This window comes from Typopeltis vanoorti, chromosome 13 (assembly GCF_054136105.1).
Source record: "Typopeltis vanoorti isolate ZY-2024b chromosome 13, IOZ_Tvanoo_1.0, whole genome shotgun sequence".
Taxonomy (NCBI): domain Eukaryota; kingdom Metazoa; phylum Arthropoda; class Arachnida; order Uropygi; family Thelyphonidae; genus Typopeltis; species Typopeltis vanoorti.
In genome coordinates, this window is record NC_143561.1 from 128,933,968 (window position 1) to 128,958,255 (window position 24,288).

General features: G+C 35.0%; 1 protein-coding gene across 1 annotated transcript in view; it reads left to right on the forward strand.

The window, feature by feature from the left end:
* LOC150100532 (uncharacterized protein CG43867-like) overlaps positions 1-24,288 on the forward strand; it is a 552,783-nt gene that overhangs the window by 327,389 nt on the left and 201,106 nt on the right. The window contains exon 16 of the mRNA XM_090402673.1: positions 21,403-21,573. Coding sequence (XP_090258799.1) covers positions 21,403-21,573 — 171 coding nt within the window. The remainder of the gene's footprint in view (positions 1-21,402; positions 21,574-24,288) is intronic.

A 24,288-nucleotide genomic window follows, 5' to 3' on the forward strand; every position in this document is an offset into this window, starting at 1 on the left:
CTACCCAGACCGGTTTCAAATTTTATTGAGGTCTCATCAGTGGGAGCCAGGCTAGAAATACCAAGATTTTAGTAATACAGAGCTTAAGTATTTTACCAGAACAAGTTACCATAAGGTGTTTTAACCTTATTAAATAAAAATCTCAGGAGGAGATATAAATGTAGAAAGTATTTTACCTTGGGTATAATAAATGTTAAAAATACCAAGCTATTTTAAACCTGGTTTTTACTCCAGGATGCAGTTTTTATTTCTAGCCTGGCTCTCACTGATAAGACCTCAATAAAGGTCGAAACCGGTCTGGGTGGTGGCCCCTTGCCTTTAATACAAAACATCATACATCTCCTCCAGGAGATGTGCTTTGCATTATGGGTAAATATTAAGATTAGTGATCAGAGCTTAATTCTAATTTTACCAAGAGTTGCCTTGGTCTTGCACTACTTTGAGGGTCAGCTAGACTTCCAATACGTGCAGGTGCAACCTTGACTTGTTTGTCTGTTTGCTTACTTGGGAAATGGAGTAAAAACCAGGTTTAAAATAGTTTGGTATTTTTAACATTTATTATACCCAAGGTAAAATACTTTCTACATTCCTTAACCCACTCTTGCAATAACAATACATTTAGGTAATGCATTCCATTCACTAACAATTCTCCATGTAAAAGATCTCCTACACACACACCCTTCTTCACCACACTTTTACATAACCTCCAAGGATGGCCTCTGGTTTTTCCCCTCTCACCTTCTACTATTTTTATAATCCCCTCCGGATTAATCTGATAAAATCCTCTCACTAACTTAAATGTCTCTATCATATCACCTCTTTTCCTCCTATCCACCAAATTCTGCAATCCATATTTCTTCAACTGCTCTCCATAGCCAATATTCCAAAGTCCTGATATTGTCTTAGTCACTTGTCTCTGGACCCTCTCCATTGTTTACACATCACACTGAAAAGCATTCTGACCAGTGGCACAACTTCCTTATCCGTACTTGTTAGAGTACTTCTTATCATAGCAGCACTAGGATGTGCAGTCTTTGCAACACTTGCAATATGCCCTCTAAACTTTAGCCTACTGTCTACCATCACTCTTGAATCTCATCCACTTCCTGCAGTGCGGTACTGTCAATATAGTACACAGTCTTATATTTCTGCAATCCAAAATGCAACACTTTGCACTTATTAAGCCTGAAAGGCCTAAAATGTTATATTCAGGCAATGACAATCAAGGAAAAGAAGGAGTAGCCATAGTATTCAACAATAAATATGAGGCTAATCTTCTTGAATGGCAGGCAGTCTCAAGTAGAGTGATGTGGGCAAATATGAGAATGGGGAACTGGATAATGAGACTTATTTGTGCCTATGGTCACACAGAAGGTTCTACTAAGACAGAAGTGGAGGAATTCTTTGAGGCTTTAGAGAAAGCAACTGACACAATGAAAAAGGAAAAGTTGGTCCTTGTTGGGGATCTAAATAGCAGAGTAGGAAATGATTATCAAACATAAAAAATATTTTGGGAAAATTTGGAGAAAAGAGCAAAGCTAATAATAATGGTAAACAGCTGCTGGATTTTTGCTCAAGACATGGACTGGTTATTACTAACACAATGTTCCAACATAAAAATGTGCACAAATTCACATGGAGAGAAGAGGCAAGAAATAAGAAAAGTCTCATTGACTATGTTATTGTTGATAGCGATGTTTTCCCACTGATGCAGGACACCTGAGTGTACAGAGGATTTGAAATTGGAAGTGATCACTATTTAGTCTTGAGCAGGATAAAATAATCTCATATTGCAAAGAAGAACATGTAAGAAAGTTTTAAAGAGAATAAAAGTTGAGCAGCTCTCAGATGTGAACTGTAGACTAAAATACACAATTATTATTCATGAAAAAATGAAAGAGTTTGAGAGCAGGAACCAAACCTTGGAGATTCAGTGGAAACTCTGAAGAAAACATTGATTGATTCTGCCAGAGAGGCATGTGATGAGGTTGTCTGCAAGGATAGAAAAATCCGAACTCCATGGTAGATGCAGAAAGTTAAAGAAGCAGTGAAGGAAAAGAAGAAAGCATATCAAAAGTTCCTGGAAAATAAGTCAGCTTGTGCTCTTAGAGAATACAGAGATAAATGTAAGAAAGCTAAACACTGTGTAAAACTGACTACACAAAAGTCATGGGAGGACTTTGGCAAGAACATAGAAAATAAATATTAAGAAGGTGGCAAGATATTCTGGAGGTTGTTGAAGAAGCTCAGAAATGGAGGAAAGAGTGCTCTAAAAGGAATTAGAGGAAAAGGTGACAAATTAGATGATAAAGGTGACATGCAAACAGGAGAAAAAGATATCCTTGAAGTATGGAGTAATTACTTTGAAAAACTGCTAAATGAAACAAGCAGTGATAACAGCACAGTGGTAAAAAACACTGACCAGGCATGCAGTCAGGAATACATATCCATACTTGAAGTAGAAAAAGCCATCAAAGGCTTGAAATGTTGAGAGGCAGCAGGAATAGATGATATTCGACTAGAAATGCTGAAGTATGGAGGTATAAAAGTCCTACAGTGGCTGCACTTCATAGTTCAGAAGTTCTGGACAGAGGAACGAATTCCTGATGATTTGAATAGAGCTCTCGTAGTACCCATATATAAAAAGGAAAATAAATGTGAGAAATACAGAGGCATTTAATTACTGAGTGTCCTGGTAAGATATGTGCAAGTATACTTGAGAAACAATTGAGGAGAATTGTGGAAGAGAAGCTTGGTAAAGAACAAACCAGATTCAGGCCAAATAGAGGCTGTCAGGATTAGATTTTTGCAATTTACGATAGATAGTTGAGAAATCATGGGAATACAACAATGATCTGTATTTAAGTTTTGTAGATATGGAGGAGCTATTCAAAAGCTTACAGCTATATGGTGTTAATGGGGCATTATATCAAGCAATACTTAGTCTTTATTTTGAGTTGTAAGTCAGCAGTTAGAATTGAAGGAAGTACAGGAAGATGGTTTAATGTTAAATCTGGTGTCAGAAAAAAATGTACATTATCTATATGGATCACATTATGAAGGAATGTGGTATTAAACCTGATATGAAAATTGGAAATGTTAATATCAGCTCTTTCCTTTATGTGGATGATATTATTCTTCTAAATAAATCTGCTACAAGTCTGCAAGATTCCCTGACTAAATTGAATAACTGTTGTAATAGATATGGTATGTAGGTCAGCATTAAAAAGACAAAGACAATGAAAATAGGCAGTAATATTGAAAATATCAACTGCATTGTGAATGGAGAACTTATAGAACAAGTAGAACATTTCAGCTACTTAGGCATGATTTAGTGAAGATGATATGTTAAATATGGAAATAGACAACAGAATCAACAAATCTGGTATGGTAGGAAGTCAACTGAATAAATTTATATGAATAAGAGAGAAATTAGCCAATACACTAAATTAGCTATATACAAGACAGTGTTCAAACCAATTTTAACTTATGGATCTGAGAGATGGGTTAGAAGTACTTGACCAAAGACTAGAGACTGCAGATATGAGAGTCCGGAGAAAGTTAGGGGCATGAACAGATGGCATCAATGGCAATATCATATTAAAAATGAGGATATTAGAAAAGAACTTGATATTGTCAGCATCGAGGAATGCATTAGCAGAGCTAATCTCAGGTGGTATGGTCACTTAAGCAGAATGGGAGAGGAAAGATTAGCATAACTTTTTCCTGCAGGTTGGCAGGAAAAAGACCCAGAGGAAGACCAAGATATAGGTGGATTGATACAATAAAAAGTGCCTTAGAAGACGGAAATATATGACCTGATAATATCAGAGTCTTGACATTTAACAGACTGATTTGGAGAAAAATTGTAGGTAGGAAGTTAGTAATGATGTAAATTTTTCATGTAGTACTATCATATCCTGTTACACCCCTTGAGGGTATATATCAGGAATTTGATGATGATGATGAATATTAAAACTACAATTGAATCACATTAACCTTAGAATATCTGTAAATTTTCTAAAGTTAATGTGATGCAATGTTGATACAGAATATGAACTTGGATAAATTAATAAATACACTTACAATATATGAAATAGCAGAGTAAAAGCGAATAAAGCAAATCACAAAGAAGACAGTAAATTAAAAAAATATATATATAAAAAAAACTGTGGATTTTAATAGAACAAAAAAATAAAAAATCTGTAGTATACACAAGTGAGCAACGTGATGCTCACCATTTCCTTATTATCAGACTTCCGATTAAAAACTTTAGAATAAAAATTAAAACTGAACTTTAGATTAAAAACTAAATTAAAAAATTTAGATTTAAAACTGAATATGAACTTGTAACATGGTTCATGAGATAATGAGGTATTTAGTGAAGTTTGGTTGGTTTTGAGGGTAAGGGGAGTAATTTTTTTTTTTTAATTGTCATGAGAATAAGATTAAATAGTGTCATTGTGAATATATTATGTAGTGATTAGTTCTCATAGACAGAGATCAACAGAGTGACATAATTGCCTTTAATTTTATTGGAAATTGGTAATGATGAACTTTGTTATTTCAAAGGTTGTGTTTTAATAATATGGTATATAATGATATTTCAGTGATGGGATTTTTGTTTGATATTGCTTTTGTGTAGTTATGTAAATAGTCTGATATGGGAATATTGTGATCTCAGTAGTGACAGTCAGACATGAAAAAGATATCCTAAGGTGATGAATAAATAGTAGTAAATATTTAATGAAGCAGGTTTCACATCCAGATTGGCAGTTAAATTTGTAAACAACATTATGCCATAATAATATATCCATCTGTGTTATTGTGTTGTAAGTTTTAGTAAGATATATATTTTATTACTGATGGTGAAGATAATTGTGCAATTAGAATATTTGAGATGCTGTTAATGAATCTGTAAATGTTATTAATATGGGAATATTAAGACTGTCAATTTAACTAACTCCCTGGTTGAATGTCTAATAATTGGTTCTGTTTTGAAATTTCATATATCCAATTAGCTTCATTTGTATCATTTTATAGGTATTATGTGAATAGTGATTAGTGTGGAACCTCTTTTTATGAGTTTTTGGATCCCAACGAGTTTTGGATCCTGTATAATAATAATTAGAATTCAGTTATATTATATTAGTGTTACTTTACTCAAGAAAGTTACAGAGTTAAGGGATGTCTTGGTATCTTCCATAATGCAAAGCACATCTCCTTGCAGACATGTATAATGCTATGCATTAGGGGAAGGGCCACTACCCAGACCAGTTTCGACCTTTATTGAAGTCTCTTCAGTAGGAGCCAGACCCAGAGGTGGTGATACCAAGATGGAAGCAATGGAGAGGTCATATTTACCTATACGAGTTGCCAAAAGGTGTCTCACCTTATTATTAAATTACTCTGGATTTAGAGAAAGATGTTGGAATTTTTTTTCAACTTGATTAGACTATAATAAATTTAGTTTAATCCTTTATCCAAGTGTAAGCAAACAAAGTTCGTGGCTGAAGTTGCCTCAGTCCTGAAGATACTTCAGGTGCAAACTTTATTTAACTTAAGATTAATGCCTTATATAGAGGAACATTAACCTCTCTATCCCTGCTTGTTAATATATTGAGTTCAAGGAGTGGTATGATAGACTTTGTGTTTCTTGGGGGGAGGGGACCTTTCCTCAATGAGTCTTGATAGACTTTGTGTTTCTTAGGAAGGACCTCCCATGATGAGTCTTTTGACTCCATGGAGGTCTGAATAATAATAATAATAATTTGCTTCTCTGACTGTGACCATTCCTCCTCCAAGTTTATGTCCCCATAGTTGAAATCCCCCATAATAATTAATTGACTTTACTCATTATGCTATTCTGTGAATGAAAAATAAAAATGTCATCGACATTCTCATGTATACTCCCTTCCTGGATTATAGCAGCAACCAATTACATGTTTAGTCCTGTTGGCTTCTGTCTCAAATCAGATACCTGAAATTAACTATCCTCTGAATCAGTCCCCCTAATGTACATTTGGCTTTAATTCATTTCTTTGCTATCATTAACTCCCCTTCCTCCCATCCTGTTATTTATAACCTTTCTAAAGACATTATATCCCTTCCATTCTATTCCTATAACCATATCATCCTCAGTTAACTGCATCTCACTAATGCCTGTTACTTTTTGTCAAGTTGCACTAATTAGTGCTAAAAACTCCTCGACCTTATTTCAAATACTTCTGGCATTAGTATGCATAAACTGCAATATCCCCTTCATCGCACAACCCTTATACCCTGTGTTGTTTTGCTCACTAAAGATAAGTATTTTGGGTGCTATGTTAAGCATTATGTGATCACTCCTCCACTCACTAACCTCTAGTTTGCCTGAACTCTTGATCACCTGCATCCTCCTTCCCTAAACATTCTAATTTTCCTGATTGTGCACTTCCAAACTCTCACTGAACAACACTCTCTCAAGACTCTGGACGCTAAATCCATTCAGATGCAAGCCATCCACCATGTACAAATCCTTCCTTCCATCTCATTTCACAAGTTCACAAACTCCACACCATTCCTCCTGCACAATCTGCACACTGATTCATTCACAATCATAGCTCTCCATCTCACCTCACCTCTATCATACCTTGGCAACAGACGCACAACTTCTACTTTCTCATGCTTCTTTTTCACATGCACTAGCAACTCTTTGATGTCTTCTCACATACCATACTTGTCACCTGCTGAATCATTTGCATCATTAGTCTCACCGAGATCTTTAATTTTAGTTCCAGGAAAACATGATTTCATCACACTCTGCTCAAGGACTCTTCGTATCAATGAATCGCCATACAAAATCCGATCCCTATTTTCATGTTTTTGCTCTTTCTTGCTCTTCTTTCTCACCCCTTTATTTCGCATCTGTGTCATACTATTTGCAATATTTTGTTCCAATAAATTCTATTTTTAGTGCAGACATCATGCTCAGCATGCACACTGTTCACGTTCATGGTATTATATATAAGATTTTAGTCCTGAAGATACGTTTAGGCGCAAACTTTGTTTGCTCACACTTGGATAAAGGATTAAACTAAATTTATTATAGTCTAACCAAGTGAAAAATAAACTTTCAATGTCTTTCTCTAAATCCAGAGTAATTTAATAAAAAGGTGGCACACCGTTTGACAACTCCTATAGGTAGAGATGACCTTGCTAATGCTTCTGCCTGGTATCTCCACTTGGGCCTGGCTCCCACTGAAGAGACCTCAATAAAGGTCGAAACTAGTCTGGGTAGTGGCTCCTCCCTTAATGCATAACATTATACATATCCGCAAGGAGATGTGTTTTGCATTATGGGAGATACTGAGATAGGAGTGATGTTAGCTTGCTCCACCTTTGCAATGAGTTGCCCGGTGTTGTACTACCTTACCCCAGTCCTGAAGATACTTTCAGGCGCAAACTTTGTTTGCTCACACTTGGATAAAGGATTAAACTAAATTTATTATAATCTAACTAAGTGAAAAATAAACTTTCAACATCTTTTCAATATATATATAAGATTTGTGTTCTTCTAAATGAATAAAATCATATCTTCTGGTTCGTCCAAAATAAGATAATCCACAAGAGCAAGGAATCTGGTAGATGACTGGAAAACCTGGAGGTAGAAGTTTGTCCTTAGGAGAAGTGAGAAAGATGGTGATTTTTCTGATAGGGCAAAAGGCAACAAAAATATGCACTGGTTTTTAAACTTTTACTATGTTCAGAAATGTCTTGCACATAAGAGATACGAATGCCAGTTATTTTTTTTTGTATTGGAAGAGGTAGATACAACTGTTAAAAGCTCTTTTGATGAAAGATCCTTAAACCTATTCGATAAAAAAGTGGATTTAATATGGTGTAATTCTTTTTGTAAACAAGGCTGCCATTAACTCACTGACAAATCTACTATTTCATCATGTACTATTACAAATTTCCTGTTTCATTATCCACTATTACACATCTATGGTGTTTGGTGTTTTTTTAGCATCTCCATAGTGCATCTGGAACATTGCCCCTTTCGACTGGAAAAGACATGGGTTTGATTCTCATTGTTATGAGAGGAATCTTTATATGAGATTTTTCAGTTGAAGGTGAGTTAGCCGATCTCATACATAGGGAAGCAGTTTATGAGAGAATTTTCTCTCTCATAAACTCGGGTTTATTGTCCTGTATACAGACTAATTGGCCATGAGAATATGCAATTTACAGACAAAAGATGCTGTTGTTGGTGGTGCTGATGGGTAGTAGATTTTGTTGATTGGGAGATTAGGACTCCAAGGACTCATTGCAGGAGTGCTCTTATACAATGAGCCATTGGAGGTGTCATGTAATAATAATAGTATCTACTGTTTCATCATCTGCTATTACAAATCTATTATTTCATCCATTAACATCATGGTGGATTTTTATATAGATAAGGATATTCATAGATATTATATCTTAATATTAATCCTACCATAGAGAATGATCTCTGTTTCTAACAATTATTTTTTATTTATTTCCGAGTGTACCTATATATTTTTATATGCACAAGGGTTCACTCCAATTGGTGCAATGATCTTAACTCTTTCTTTCAGAATCCAAATAATCACTGACTCAAGACCAAAATACAAAATAAACACATTTAATATAACAAAAACAATATATATACACTTCAAACAAATATTAAACTAACTACAAATTAATTGGATCCAAGGCATTTTAAAATTAAACTTACACTTAAGACTAGACTAAACACTTTGTTTGCACAATCACAAAATGTTCATAGCCAGTTTCTTTCTCTGTCAAGGCCCTTTTCCGAAGATATATGACTCTATTCATTTTTACAGGATCCTTTCTCATCACTTATGTAACACACATTAATTCTTCCTGACTTAATTCTCTCTTTTCTTCAGCAGAAATAATAGTCAGATCTGGCATCCTTAATACAGATGAAACTTCCTAATCAGAGTTTTCTCGAACATTCCTTTAGAACATAAATAGCAAATTCTTCTTTTATTCACTAAATGCTTATTGACAGTCTTAACTCTTCCAATAAAAAAAACTTACAGTTCTACGATTCTCTTTTCGGAATCTGCTATTAATCTTTCAATTAGTGTTTCCTCTAATATTCCGTTTAAAACGCATATAGCAATATTTTCTTTTATTTATCCATACTTATTCCACATTAAAACTTAATAGTTCCACGATTCCTTTTTCGGAATATACTATTAATTTTCCTCCGACTCTCACATAAAAAACTTTAGTTCCTCCGAACCTAAATATCTGCCAGCCTATGTTCTAAATTCCTTCCGAACGCTCTCTTGTTTACAGCCGTTACTCAGATACCAAACGCTTTCCTTGTCAGCTGTCAATCACACATCAAACCTCTCGGCGAGCATGTGCACTCCGTGGCAAGCGAGAAACTAAGTACTGTATAATGGCTGACACGTCTCCGTTAGCGACAAGAGAATGTCCTCATAAAACACGAAACTTAATATTTTCAATTATAATAAAATTCCTGTAAGTAATACAAATATCAAATCCAGTAAGTACATAAATTTTTTAACTTCTTTACTTATCACTTTTGACAGAACAATTTCCATAAAGGGCACATCGTAAGTGCCAACAATGCGTGTTATGAAAACAAAACTAATAAACATACTAACATAAACAATACGTAAAAATATTCATAATTTTAATTATGATTATTTTTACATCAGTTTCATCTTTCTGTGAAAATTTTTTTAAAAAAAATTTTAAATAAATGTTTAACGTATATCTAAACAAAACTTTTAATGCTTATTCCTAGATCTTAAAAAATAATGTGATTCTTGCTCATCATTATTTACACTTTTGGAATCACTAGTTTCAGAATCATCTGATGCTAGAGATGATTCAGAATTTACATCTTCTAATTTACTATACTTACAAATTTCATTTCTGTACTTTTCACATATCTCACTTAAGTTATTTGAATTATGCCTTAAATCTACAGAATCATCACTATCAGAATCAAATTCTACAGGTTTCTGAGATTCTTTATCCTTATTAACTAAATTAGAGGTATTTTCACATTCCTCTGGTTTATTTAACTCCATATTAACTAACCTATGATATTCTGCTACTATTTCATCCATGTTAGACTCAATTTGATTATCACCACTCTTACATTGTACATTATCTGAATTATGTACCCTGAGAGTTCTAAAATTTCCTGCATTAGATTTTGTTTTACCCAAATTAAATTTTCTCCTTTGCTGTGTATTTGAATTATGAGTTTTAAACCTATTCCCTTTCCCATTATTTGATTGTGAATGAGATGCACAATTAGTACTAGGAAAACAACGCTCATCTTTCAATATTTTATTCATATTATCTCCTAATGTAACTAAATTTCTACTCCCTAAAAAGTACTTTAGCCTTGTTTGCTTTTACATACTGCCTAAGATAGATATCTATCAGTAATTCAAGAAATTCATTTTCCCTATTTCCAGATGCCTTCTACTCAGTCCATATTCCCATAATTAAAATCACCCATAATCACCCTTCTTTTTGTCCATTAAGCCAATTTGCCTATATTCACCACCTTCCATAGAAAGCCAACTTGTAGCAATATCCAACTAAATATCTCCTCCCATCCACCTCCATCTCACATCATATTGCTTCAAACTACTGCTGCTTGTATGATTATTATTCTTAGTATATGAGTATTTCCAGGGAGTCAGAAAACTCATTGTGGGAGACCAACCACACTAACCATTATTCATTCAACATCTGTCATACCTCCTTTTAACTGCATTCACTGCTTATTCTCAGAAAGGAATAGATAACTGAATTCTACCTTTAACTAACTTTTCCAAATTTCTTAACTACCTACACTAATGAGATACTAATTGGTCTGTAATTTGTTACTTCCATCTTGCAGCCCTCTTTTTGCTTATTCAGAACCTTCCCAGAGCTAAGACTTAGATTAAAAAACTGGATCAGAGCCACTGCTAGTTCTCTTGAACATTCACCTCTGTAGCGCAATTGGAAGAACGACGGTACGTTGTGCCCTTCGATTGGAAAAGACCTGAGCTCGATTCTCGTTGTGACGTTATATGGACTTTTTCAATTGAAGGTCAATTAGCCAATCTCATATGGAGGTAGCAGGGTTTTTTCTCCCAGAAACTCGGGTTTTTCATCCTGCATACAGACAAATCGGCCTTGAGAACGCGCAATTTACAGACAAAAAATACTCGTGGTGGTGGTGAGCAGTAGATGCCGATGACGTAGATGATTGGTAGTAAAGGTTCGGTGTATTGGTGGAGACAGAGAGTTATACAGTAGGTGTCCTCCCGCGATGAGTCTTCGGACTCCTTGGAGGTTTCATGAATAATAATTATTTTAAAACATGAGCTCTCATACCATGCAGTATCACTGCTGCATTCATATTGAAGTTCTTCAGTATGCGGTTCATCTGTCTCAGTTCTGATATTAGGCTCTGTCACCTTAGCAACTGCAGTAACATCACCTGGATGCTACATCCTTGTAAAGCACTCACTTAGTAAATCAACTTTTCTTCTTCTTCTTCTGTCACTTTCCTACAATCTGCATATCCTTTCATAAGTGTTCTTCCTCTTGCTCACTCCATAACAAAAAAAAATTCTTTAGGATTTACTTTGGTCATCATCAAATTCCTGATATATATCCTCATGGGGGGGGGGGTACTTGATTAAGTTTACATTATTATTATTATTAAGAGAGCCCTCCAGGGAGTCAGGAACTCATCAAGGGAGGCCGTACTATTCACAGCATAGTATGGCCATACTGTCATACCTGTTCCTAAATTCCTTCACAATATTTGCACACACAATATTATTATTATAATATCACACCTCTAGGGAGTCCAAAGACTCATCCAGGGAGAGCATCTACTGTACAACTCTTTGTCTCACTATTCCACCAACCTTTATCATCTAACACCACCGCTATCTACTGTCGACTACCACCACTAGTACTTTCTTAGACAATCGCAAACATCCATGCGGATTCGAACCCGCAGTGTATTGTTCAAACCCGTATTTGAGCCTTTTGGCTGGAGAGCGGATATGCTAACCAGGCCGGCAATCCATTCAAATCCATATCCAACGGCAATCCATTCAAATCATGCACGACTCTATGAGAGAAAAATCTAGCCCTAACCTCCTTGACAGCATGCATTCTCAACACTTGGACAAAACTAGTGACCCTTCTGGCCTGCTGCTCATAATTATTATAACTGACACCATCCTTATGCATGTGATATTCCTTCACATCATATTTTTCTTATGAGTCTCTTGTTTAATTAGATTACACATCGATTTCACTCCTACTCCATTTATTATTCAAACTCTAGGGATACATTCTGATATTGCATCATTTAAGTATTTTTTAAATGGTTCTGATGCATTGTTGATATCCTTCCCATCCAATAACTGGTACCATGGCACATAACTGAGCATCCCTCTCAGGTGGTCATAATTTCCTGCTTTCTAGTTCAGCATGTAACCCCTCTGACACTATAATCACATCTAACACTCTTTGACTTTGAGTTCTTTCTGTAACATGCTACTTGAGGAAGTTGTCTTGCAACTGCTCAATAAATTCAGTTTCATTCTTTTCATGCAATTTCATAGCTACCCATTCACTGCTCAACTTTTGAGAGAAGAAACTTGTGACATGAAATTAAGAATTATCTACACATTAGCACAAGAAAAGTATATTTAATATACTGCCAGATATTTGAGTTTGAAAATAACAAACTATCATCAGTGGCTTGACAGAAAACAGTTTTTTACAAGGTAGGATACAAACAATTGATCGTTCAAAATTAGAATGAGCTGCATGATGTTACATCGCTAATCACGATATCATTTCACTGAAGAAAGATAAACATAAGAGTGCAGAATAAATTACATGTATAAATTTACAATGTCATACAAAAAACTTAATTTATAAAATCATGTAAAGATATCATTAGACATATGTGGTATCTAGAAGGTCTTAATTTTAAAAAAAAATTAATCTGTTATTTGAATCAAACTTTCCCATATTTTTGACAAGGATAGCAGTCATCCCGATTCAAGTTAGAGTGAAGTAAGGCCTCAGCACTCTCTTTGAATAGGCATTTGAATTTATACCGACATCTGTGTAGAAGATGAGTTTTGGACCAGAGAATGTTGTGGTTTGTCTCTATTCCATGTTGCACCAATCCGGACTTGTCAGATTTGTTATGAAGACTATAACATTGATGTTCTTGTATTTTTTTTTTCTATAGAGCATCTAGTTTGTCCAAAGTAAGAAAGATAGCAGTCACATGGAACTTGGTATACACCAGGAAGAGACATAGTTGAGCGTTTATCTTTAGACGAGGGGAAATAGGTGGATATTTTATTAATGGGAATATAAGTAGCTGTTCAAAATTCTTGCAAGTTCTGAAATTCTGTAGATATATGGGATTGGAACTCAATATATTGATTCTTTGTTGTTTTGGTTTGGCTTGTAGGAGTCAAACAGATGTTGTATAGTCTTTTCGGAAAAGCCATTTAATTTCATGTATTGTTTGATAGTAGAAAGTTCTTTCTGTAAATTATGGGGAGTTGAACAATTAGTTCTAGCTTGTCGAAGTAAACATTCATGATTCCTTTTTTTTGAGAAGGATGATGAGCAGATTGATTGATTGAGAATGTAACGTCCAGTAAAAGTGGGTTTTCTGTAATCAGATGTTGTTAAATTACCTGATGGTGAGCAGATGAGAAGGATATCTAAAAAGGATAATTTGTTGTCTTTTTCAATTTCCATGGTGAACTTCGTATGAGGGTATACAAAGTATTGATTTTGGCTAAAAAGCTTTTTAGCCAAAATCAATACTTTAATATCGTTAAATTTAATAGAAAGGGGGGTAAGTACACCCTTGTACTTACCCCCCCTTCTCCTCCTATCCTGACTATCCTTTCTAGAAATACTGCACTCTTTGCACTCAGTACCAATTAGTACATCTACTTCTGATTGCCAAGTTTCACTAATGCCTACAACTTGAGGTTCCAATATATTAACCAAGGCAACAAACTCTACTCCTTCATTTGATACTCCTAGCATTCATGTGTGCAGACATAATAAATTACCTACAAACCCTTTTGCATACGCTTGTCTGTGGTATGCATGATACAGTTAGACAACTTGCAGATCTCTGTTCTTATCTATTTCCTCATTTATGTAGACATTGTTATGCATGCTGGATAAGTCCAAACGGGATGAACACATAATCATTCTCTCTTCATAATCATTTCCCTAATAATAACCATTCCCATCATTAACACAATTACCTAACATTGTCTCTCTTACATACAGATTCTCACAATTCCTCCTATCAGAATTCAGTTTATCTAACTCTCTATATTAGGTCTTATATCAGTTAATGATATTAACTATTATTAATTAATAATATAGACCCCTGATGCCAAACACATTCAAGTGTAGGCCATCCCTCTTATACAAATCCAATCTTCCCTCAAACTCATTCCACCAATCCAAAAACTTGCATCCATTTCTTCTAAACAGCCTGTGCATCGAATCATTTTCCATCATAGCCCTTCTTACTTCACTTTTCTGCATATCGAGGTAATGTACTTACATATTTTCACTTTCTCACGCTTCACTCTCTCACCTCTTCCAGCAACCCTTTCATGTCCTCTCTCATACTGACCTTATCACTAGTTAAGTCATTTGTGCTTACTACAATTATGATCTCGTTTACTTTTCTTTTTTGGTTTTGAATTGCTTGAAATCCTTAACACTCCTTGCACTGGGAAAACTTGATGTTATTTGATAGAGTCACCATACCAAACAACATCCTTAATGCAAGGAGTGTTAAGGATTTCAAGATTCTATATGATAAATATATTGTCAGTTGAATGAACGTCCCATGATGAGTCTTGTCGACTCCATGGAGGGTGTAATAATAATAATAATTATTATTATAAAATTTTTATAATCAAGTTTACTTAACAGATATTTGTTATTACACACTAACTTACCTGATTCCATGCTTTCTTTTCCATTTTGCTGCTGAATTTTTTTATTCTCCCTGTTCCTCTAAATGTCTCTTGACTTTTTCTGTAGTTCCCCATCATCTTTCTAATAATCTGCTTTGTAGTGTAGTGATCTCAGAGGTTAAATTATTTTCAATATCCTCCTTAATATCGTCTTTCGTGGAAAAAAACTTTCTTGTTCACTATTTTGTAGTGAACAAGTAGATTCTTGTTGGCATTTTGTTTCTTCTTCATTTTTGGCACCATTTTACACCTGTATTTAATATTAAAATATTACAATAAAAACAAGTATAGTCTCTGGGAAAAATCCCATGTTACTCCTCTTAAACACTATTATTATAATTATGGCTATTATAGCCTGTTTTTGTTTAGGAGTGTCCCTTATTTAAATACATTGGCTATCAATACTCAAGAGAGTATATATATTTAGGGCATTGTTGGTGAGTATAGAAGGCAATTAAGGTAGAATAAAAGAGGTGGAAAAATTTGGTACAAACCTTTTTTGATTCTACGATGTCTTCCACTTCCATGATCTCGCTGAAGGTTGTTTACAAGCGGGGGGGGGGGGGGAAGAGGGAGCGAGCATGGGGGTGTTTAGATGTGCTTATATAGCCCTACACTCATTTCCGACAAAGTTCCGAAGATGGTCACACGACCGAAAAGGTTCCACACCCTGTTAACCCTGCCCCAGTTGCCACAATAATTTTACCCTTCCTCCCCCTCCCCCCACAAAAATGCACCCTAATTCAAAATAATATATGTATACATTTATATATATATTATTAATATCAACCCGGGTTATCCAAACTTATTTTCCCGCATCTTGTATTTCTTCTATGTTAGTTAAGATTTTGGAGAAATTGTCATCATCATCATGCGTATCGAGGATTTAGGCCTAGCATGGCCTGTTCCGGCCTTAGAAGTCATCGTTGAATCGTTTAAGAGGACGTCCTGGTTTTCTTTTTCCTAATGGCTTGTTTTGGTAATCTTTCTGTTTTCATTCTTTGAACGTGTTCCATCCATTTATGTTTATATTTTTAATTTTTTCTATTACTGGTTCTTGGTTTAATTCTTTCATAATTTCTTCTGTGATCAAATAGGGTATACTTCGCAGTTTTTCTCATAAACTTCATTTCTGCTGTTGTTAAATTGTTGGAGAAATTGTTAAAAACTCATATGCAGATGAAGGCAATATTATTTGCCTTCATCTGTTTTGGATCTTCAGGAGGATTTGGATAGGCTGGAAAAAGGGACAAACGAATGTGGATGTCAAATTAATATAACTAAATGTAAGGTTATAAAATTTGGGATCCACAGATGGGATGCTTCATACTCAATTGGTGGATTCATACTGGAAGAAGTAGAGGAAGCAAGGGATCTTGGGATGATTGTGGATAGAGATTTGAAGTTCCAAGGATATATTGCAAAGGTTGTGAAAAGATCTCAGATAATTGGTGGAATGTAGAGCAAGACTTTGACTACAAGAGATAAAAGTGTGGTGATCCCATCATATAAAGCTCTGATCACATTGCATTCTGGATTTCTGTGTTCAGATTTGGTCACTGGGATTTGGAGCAGGTGAAATAACTTTGGAGAGGGTGTGGAGATGGATAACTAAAACAATATCATTACTGTGCGACATTGATTAATTATGGGGATAGACTGAGGGCATGCAGACTGCAGAGTTTGGTGGATATATGACAGGTGGGGGAGAGATTGATGACACTGAGGAAATTTTTCACATGGTACAACAAGGGACTGACCCTGGAAATTGCAAAAGGGACTAGTGAGTAAATGAGTAAGAAGTAAGTTTTTTTGCATGGAGTGATAGGAGCATGGAATTTATTGCCTGAAAAGGTGGTAAATGAGCTGACAACAGATTAGTTTAAGGAGTGGAATGATGGACTTTGTGTTGACTAAAGTTGATCTTCTTTCCACTTTTTTTCATAATGCAATCCATATAGATGATAAATATGAGTGGAGAGTGGATGTAATATGCATCCTTGTCTTACACTGAATTTTCATCAAATGATCTTCCTGTATTTCCTTCAATTCTAACTGGTGACTTGCAGCTTAAGTATAGACTATTTATTGTTCCATAAAATGTTCCATTTATCCATATATTTGTAGTGTTTTGAAAAGCTTTTCACACCTTTGCATATCATTTCCAGGTCTGTGAAATGCAAATACAGATCCTTGTTATATTCTCATGATTTCTCAACTATTTGTTGTAAAGTGAAAATTTGATCTTGAGAACCTCTATCTGGTCTGAATCTGAACCCAACTTGTTCCTTTCCAAGTTTCTGTTCCAAATTTTTCTTATCCTCTTCCCAAGTATGCTTGCATAAATCTTACCAGAATTAGTAACGAAATTGATCTATAATTATTTATCACTTTCTGCTTTATTCCATTTTTATTTAAGGGAACTATGAGAGCTCTACTTACTCCACAAATCTGGAATTCCACTTTCTCACTAGATTTCCATCTGAACCTTTATCATCTTTGATTCCTTTTACAGTGCTCTTTCTTTTATTTCTAACCTTTTTGAATAGCCTCCAGTACATTTTGCCACCTTCCTGATATTTAATTTCTATATTTTTTCTCAAGTCTTCCCATGACTTTTGTTTGGCTTAACTCTTACATTTTTCTTTGTATTCTTTTAGGGCATCTGTCAACTTATTTGTTAGGAACTTTTGGTCTTCTTTCTTCTTTTCTAGAACTGCTTTTCTTTTACTCCTTGTGTCTATCATGGCGTTCTAATTTTTCTATCCTTGTAACAACTTTCTCACATGCCTCACAGCAGAATCAGTCAGTGTTTTCTTCTGAATTGACAACTATACTCCAAGGGTAGTTCTTGTTTTCAAACTGTTTGATTTTTCTTGAATAATGTTTATATAGTTAAGTCTACAGTTTGCCTATAAAAGCTGCTCAAGCAATGTCCCCTGATCCCACAATGTTTTTTCTTCTTCTTTTTACTGCTGCTCATTCATTGAAAGTTTTGAAAAATAGTAGTGCAAAGTTTTGAAAAAAATAAAATAAATAAATATATATATATATATATATATATATATATCTAATAATCAAATAAATAAATATTAATTTAGTCTTAGGATGACTGTCTCCCAAATCTTTGGTAGATTTATACAGCCATACTTGTTAAGGTTTGGAGTATGTTTTAAGGCTGATTTTTAAGGTTGATTCCAGGAGCAACCTCTCTGACTTGTAGAAGCTTCTGTAGAGTACTTTTGTTTTTTTCCAATTGATCCTGTGTGCTGGGGTATCCAAAGCATGGTCTGCCAGACCCGACTTGCCATAGCGAAAGTGCCGGATATATTTTTTGTGTTCACTGAGGCGGATGTCCACAGTTCTTCCTGTCTGTCTGTAGTGGGCTCGATGACAAGAACAGGGCACTTCATTGACTCCTGGATGTGATGAAGGAGTGAATCTGTCCTTAGGTGAACGGATGAGAGTTGCCAATTTCACATAAGGTTTAAATATGGTGCACAGTTGGTGTTTGCTAAGCACCGTAGATATCTTTTCAGATGTGCCTTTAATGTATGGGATAGTGATAGTTTTGTTGTAGTCTTCTGTGGTAGATAGTGGAAGGGATTTCCGGGTAGCATTTAGCATTTTATCTATCTTATGGGGATTATAGCCATTGGTTAGGAAGGTGTGGTGCACGTGAGAAAGTTCAGCAGTGAGAGCAATGTCATTGGAACAGATTGTTCTAGCTCCATGGGTTAGTGTTTTTAAGATACCATATTGTTGAGAAGGGTGATGGTGCGATTGTTTGTGTAAATGCCCTTCCCTTCCTGGACACACTAATCACACGTCTTCCAGAAGGTTCCTTATTATTTTTGGTTTATAAAAAACCCACACATACAGGGAGATATTTACACAAACAATCACACCATCACCCTTCTCAACAATATGGTATCTTAAAAACACTAACCCATGGAGCTAGAACAATCTGTTCCAATGACATTGCTCTCACTGCTGAACTTTCTCACCTGTGCCACAACTTCCTAACCAATAGCTATAATCCCCATAAGATAGATTTCAGCACATCTGAAAAGATATCTAGGGTACTTAGCAAACACCAACTGCGCACCGTATTTAAACCTTATGTGAAATTGGCACTCTCATCCATTCACCTAAGGACAGATTCACTCCTTTATCACATCCAGGAGTCTATGAAGTGCCCTGTTCTTGTCATTGAGCCTACTATGGACAGACAGGAAGAACTGTAGACATCCGCCTCAGTGAACACAAAAAATATATCTGGCACTTTTGCTATGGCAAGTCGGGTCTGGCAGACCATGCTTTGGATACCCCAGCACACAGGATCAGTTGGAAAAAAACAAAAGCACTGTACAGAATCTTCTACAAGTCAGAGATGTTGCTCCTGGAATCAACAGAAGCCTTAAAACATACTCTAAACCTTAACAAGTATGGCTGTATAAATCTACCAAAGATTTGGGAGACAGTCATCCTAATACTAAATTAATATTTATTCATTTTATTTGTTTCAAAACTTTGCACTACTATTTTTCAAAACTTTGTACTACTGTTTTTTTATATATATATATATATATATATATATATATATATATATATATATATATATATATATATATATATAACTTAGATGGCACCATATTAGGACTTTAGTCTTGTGTTGCATGCTGCAATTACTTATATTAGCCCCACTGTCACACTGAATTGTGGTTGTCTAACATTTGTAACAAACTGTTTTGTGTGCTCCGAAGATGCTGGATATAATACCAGCGAAATATTAGCTTTTAAGTTCATAAATAGTTATTTTCTTATCAATCTGTGTTCGCATCCATACTGTTTAAATCCAATTCAACATGTGTGACGAACACATAAGCCTATCCACGTGTTCAAATGAACTGTGTTCCTCAGACCTAAAATCTTCCTTCAGCTATTATCAGTAAGATCCTTTCTCCTCCTATCTAATTCCTTCTGTCTTTCCTGTAAATACAATACCTCTTACATTCTTTCTCTATAACTGTATCATCTTCTGTTAACCTGATCTCACCAATGCTGATAATTTTTGGCCTAGTCAAATACAGATCAAGTCAAGCTGACTGCTGCCATAACTTCCTCTCCATTATTTCTGATACTTCTGTCATTTGTGTACATACATTTCTACATCATCTAGGACCCACAGTTGATCTTGCATAATACAATTATCAACCTATTCAGATTCGAAATCTCAGAGATTGTACTCTGCATTTCACTAGCATTTCTGCACCCATGCATTTGTCCTAGGGTTGGCTAGCCTTATGCTTGATTTCAACTCTCCTCCCCCCCCACAAAAAAAAAAACTTCTAGTTTCCCTGTTCTTGCACTCTCAACCTCTTACTGAACACTCTTTCTTTAAATGTTTAACTCCATAACCATTCAAATATAGTTCATCTGGCATATGCAAGTCCTTTCATCCATCAAATTCACTCCACATAAAATGTACACCATTCCTCTTTCACATCCCTAACAGAGATTTTCCCATTTGGTGATCATTGTCCTTATTAATTCAGCCTATGGTAGTAGACTCACTACTTTTGCAATCTTTATAATTTTTCTTCTTCTAGCTACTATTTTGTATCTTCTCTGATTCCATATTTCTCACCTTTCAAGTCATTTGTGTCTGCAAAACAATCAACTACTAACATCCTTGATCTTTGCAGCCAGGAAATATGCTTTCATCACATTTTCCTTGAGCACACCTCTTATCATAGAATCTCTATACAGTAACCTTCTTGTTATACCCAGTCTCTTTCATACTCTTCCATTCACTTTTTCTTTCATTTTCCTTCCTACTGTGCTATATACCAAACATTTCTCAAATCACTTGAGCTTACATGTTGTTCTGTGAAGGACTCCACGTAAGCATGCTATTTCTCTCCTCCTTGCTGCCATCTCATCATTCTGCATTACTTTCAGTCTTTTATATTATTTTATATTCTCGTTCAGTTTTTTCTGCCGTCACTCACTCCTTCCACTACATCCTCTACACCATTTTCACACCTTACATCATTAACATTCATATGGCAGAATGAGTACTATTTTCTGAAAAACAGTTGAAAAATTTTTCTATTTAATAGAATAAAAGAATAAATCTTATTTTATAGTCTGTAAACATTGTAAAATTTTGCATAATTCCTCACTGCAAGAGTCAATATACTTCTTACTTAATACCGCTTAATAAATATTTAATATCATTCAAAATTAATTTAAAATTCATTTTGAAATAATTTTTGTTTTCTAAAATGCTTGTATGGTTGTTTTACATAATTCTTAGACTCCCATAGGCCAAATTAATATGAGGGATGCAAGAGTGGAAGAAGTTGTTCATGTGTCTGATAGTGATGAGGAGGATCAAGATGATATGTCTAAATCAGAATACACAATTGGTATTTTTCCCAATCATCAGGGACCAACCTATTTATTAATGGCAAGCAAACAAGAAATGGTAAGCATTTTATGTGTTGTTGAAATTAACAAATGTTTACTTAGCTTATATTATTTCTACAAATTTTTTTTTGGTGTTGTAGATTGTTAATTTTTACATGTGACATTATCCTTTTGTTTCTTGATATTGAGTGTAAAAAATAAGAATAGCCACTCAGAGGATGCAAGCCCAAAGAGAGAGAGAGATGAATAGCACAACAGATGGTTAGGAAGATGAGCCTCCTGTGCAAATTAATATTACATCAGAAATTGATGATTTATAGATTTATAGGACACACCCATCCTGCACTAGAATTAAACGTTTTAATCTCATCACTATGCTTTAGGTTCATCACTTTTTAAAAATTTAAATGGTTCAGATTTTTTCTTGAGTAGAAAAGGGTTTCTTCTGAGGTAATAGCTTTTCTTTGAAGATTTATTATTATTATTATTACGTGACACCTCCAAGGAGTCCAAAGACTCATCGAGGGAGGGAGGGCATCTACTAATTAGAATTTTTCTTAGAATTAATTTAGAATTCATATTAGATATTAGATTTATTAGAATTCACATTTCCAGCTTCACTGAATGGTTTCAAAAACAAAAAATAAAACACCTACAAAACAACAAAATTTAAATCTGAAGATAAGCAGCACTGAAATACCTCTGACTAAGATTGAAGTCCAAGTCAAACTGACACTTAAAGTTTCACATAAGGAAAGTTCTTAAGACAAAAAATCATGTTAATATGAAATTGCCCAAGTGGAACATATGTAACTTGAAATATTACTGTATATGTTACTGTTACATATTTTAACCTTGGACATAGCACATTATAACCTTAGATGCTAATGCACAAGTAAACATTTTAAATAACAATGGTTAAATTGCAGATTTACTAATCTTAAATGCTATATTTTAACTACAAAATTGTGTGTGTGTGTAAAAGAAAAACACACATAAAATGTTATACCGGAATTTATCCACTAAAATGTCATCTGCTTCTTTAGGAGAAATCAAGAACGTCTTTGTTTAAAAAAAAAAAAAGAGAGAGAGAGAAAAAATATCAAAAGTGGTTAGACTAAGTTTATGAAAAAAAAAGTATGAGGACCTACCTCACTCAGGTGATCCAGGTGTAGAATCATGCATTAATGGTCAATGTATTTCATACATGTCATGATCACCCAGATGATAATCACCATGCAAGACAACCCACTATTTCAGATGAACATGTTGTGTTTGTTCAGAGACTCCTCACGGTTCATTGGTGATAAACTGTACTCTAATTGGCCCAGGAAGCTGGTATAAACCATCGAAGTATTTGGCACATCCTATAAGAGAGGCTCGGTATGTGCAAAATTTCAGCTCATTGACTGAGATACAAAAATGGTGAGCTAAGTAAGGAAAGGAGCTTGGGCAGAGGAGTGAAAGAAGTCTGGAGTTTATTCTCCTAAGTTAGCTAAAGTTCTCAAAAAATTAAAAATCCAGACTTCTTCACTCCTTTGCCCAAGCTCCGTTCTATACTCAGTTCACCTAAACAAAAAAACATAACAGAGAGAGAGAGAGAGAGAGACATCACATATGGCAGAACTGCAGCCAGTGCACTGTCTAACGTGTTCTCAGTTCTGACACTAACAATGAAAACTCTATCACTCACCCATTCATATGGAACAAATCAGAGAACATCTTTAGATGCTATGATGAGCTTGAAAGAATAATTGTGGAATCTAAAGAAATCATCCTCAATCCAGTACATCTCAACACTAACCTCAGCTATAATCTCTCTCTCTAATTGTCACTGCCCTGCTATCCAACTTTGGTATTCGCATGATCATGAATGTGTGCACGCATCCAGCAATAAAGTAGTACACGGAATGCCTTTAAATATCAATACAGTGATGTTATAATTTATAACTATTCTTTTGCAATGTTTATTTGTATTTCTCTCTTGTTCATATAGTGCACCCAATGAAGTCTACTAAGAAAGACGAAACTAGTTGTGCTTTTTTTAAAAATAACATATAGTGTTTCTATATTTTTATCTCTTGGCTTCCAGTCATTTAATCAACTTCAATAAATATATATATGTATATTATGTTTGCATACACACACAGATATTATGTATGTATGAGGCATGTTCAAAAAAAGACTGGACTTTTTAAATAGCGTGCCAACTGGCACAGAGAGCATGCTGTGGCTACTGAGTGCACCTAGTGGCAGGTTTTTGACAACAAATTACCATTTGCCCTGTTCTACTATGAGCATTTAGTTGTCCAGTTATATCTGCTGAAGTGAGCACGTGCACAAGCTGTTTGTCTGATCAATGACAAAGTGACAATGAAAGAGCTTGAAGAACAATGTATGTGTGTGAAATTTTGCTGTAAACGTGGTAAAAATTTTACAGAGACATTTCAGTTGCTTAACCAAGCATATGGGGAGGAATGTATGAGCCAAATATAGTGCTGTGAGTGATTTAAGTGTCAATGGGTGAGTCACTCACAGATTAAGGTGATGTTGGTTGTGTTTTTTTATTAGAAAAGCATCGTCCATTATGAGTTTGTACCACATGGTCAGATAGTAAACAAAGAGGAAGTTTTAGCATGTTTGAGGGATCTTGTGAGCAGGAAGAGGCCTGAATTGTGGGATGCAAGTCTCGTGCATCACTCCTCATCCGCAGTTATATGGCAAAACATCAGACATCCATTGTGCCCCATCCACCTTATTCTCTGGACTTAGT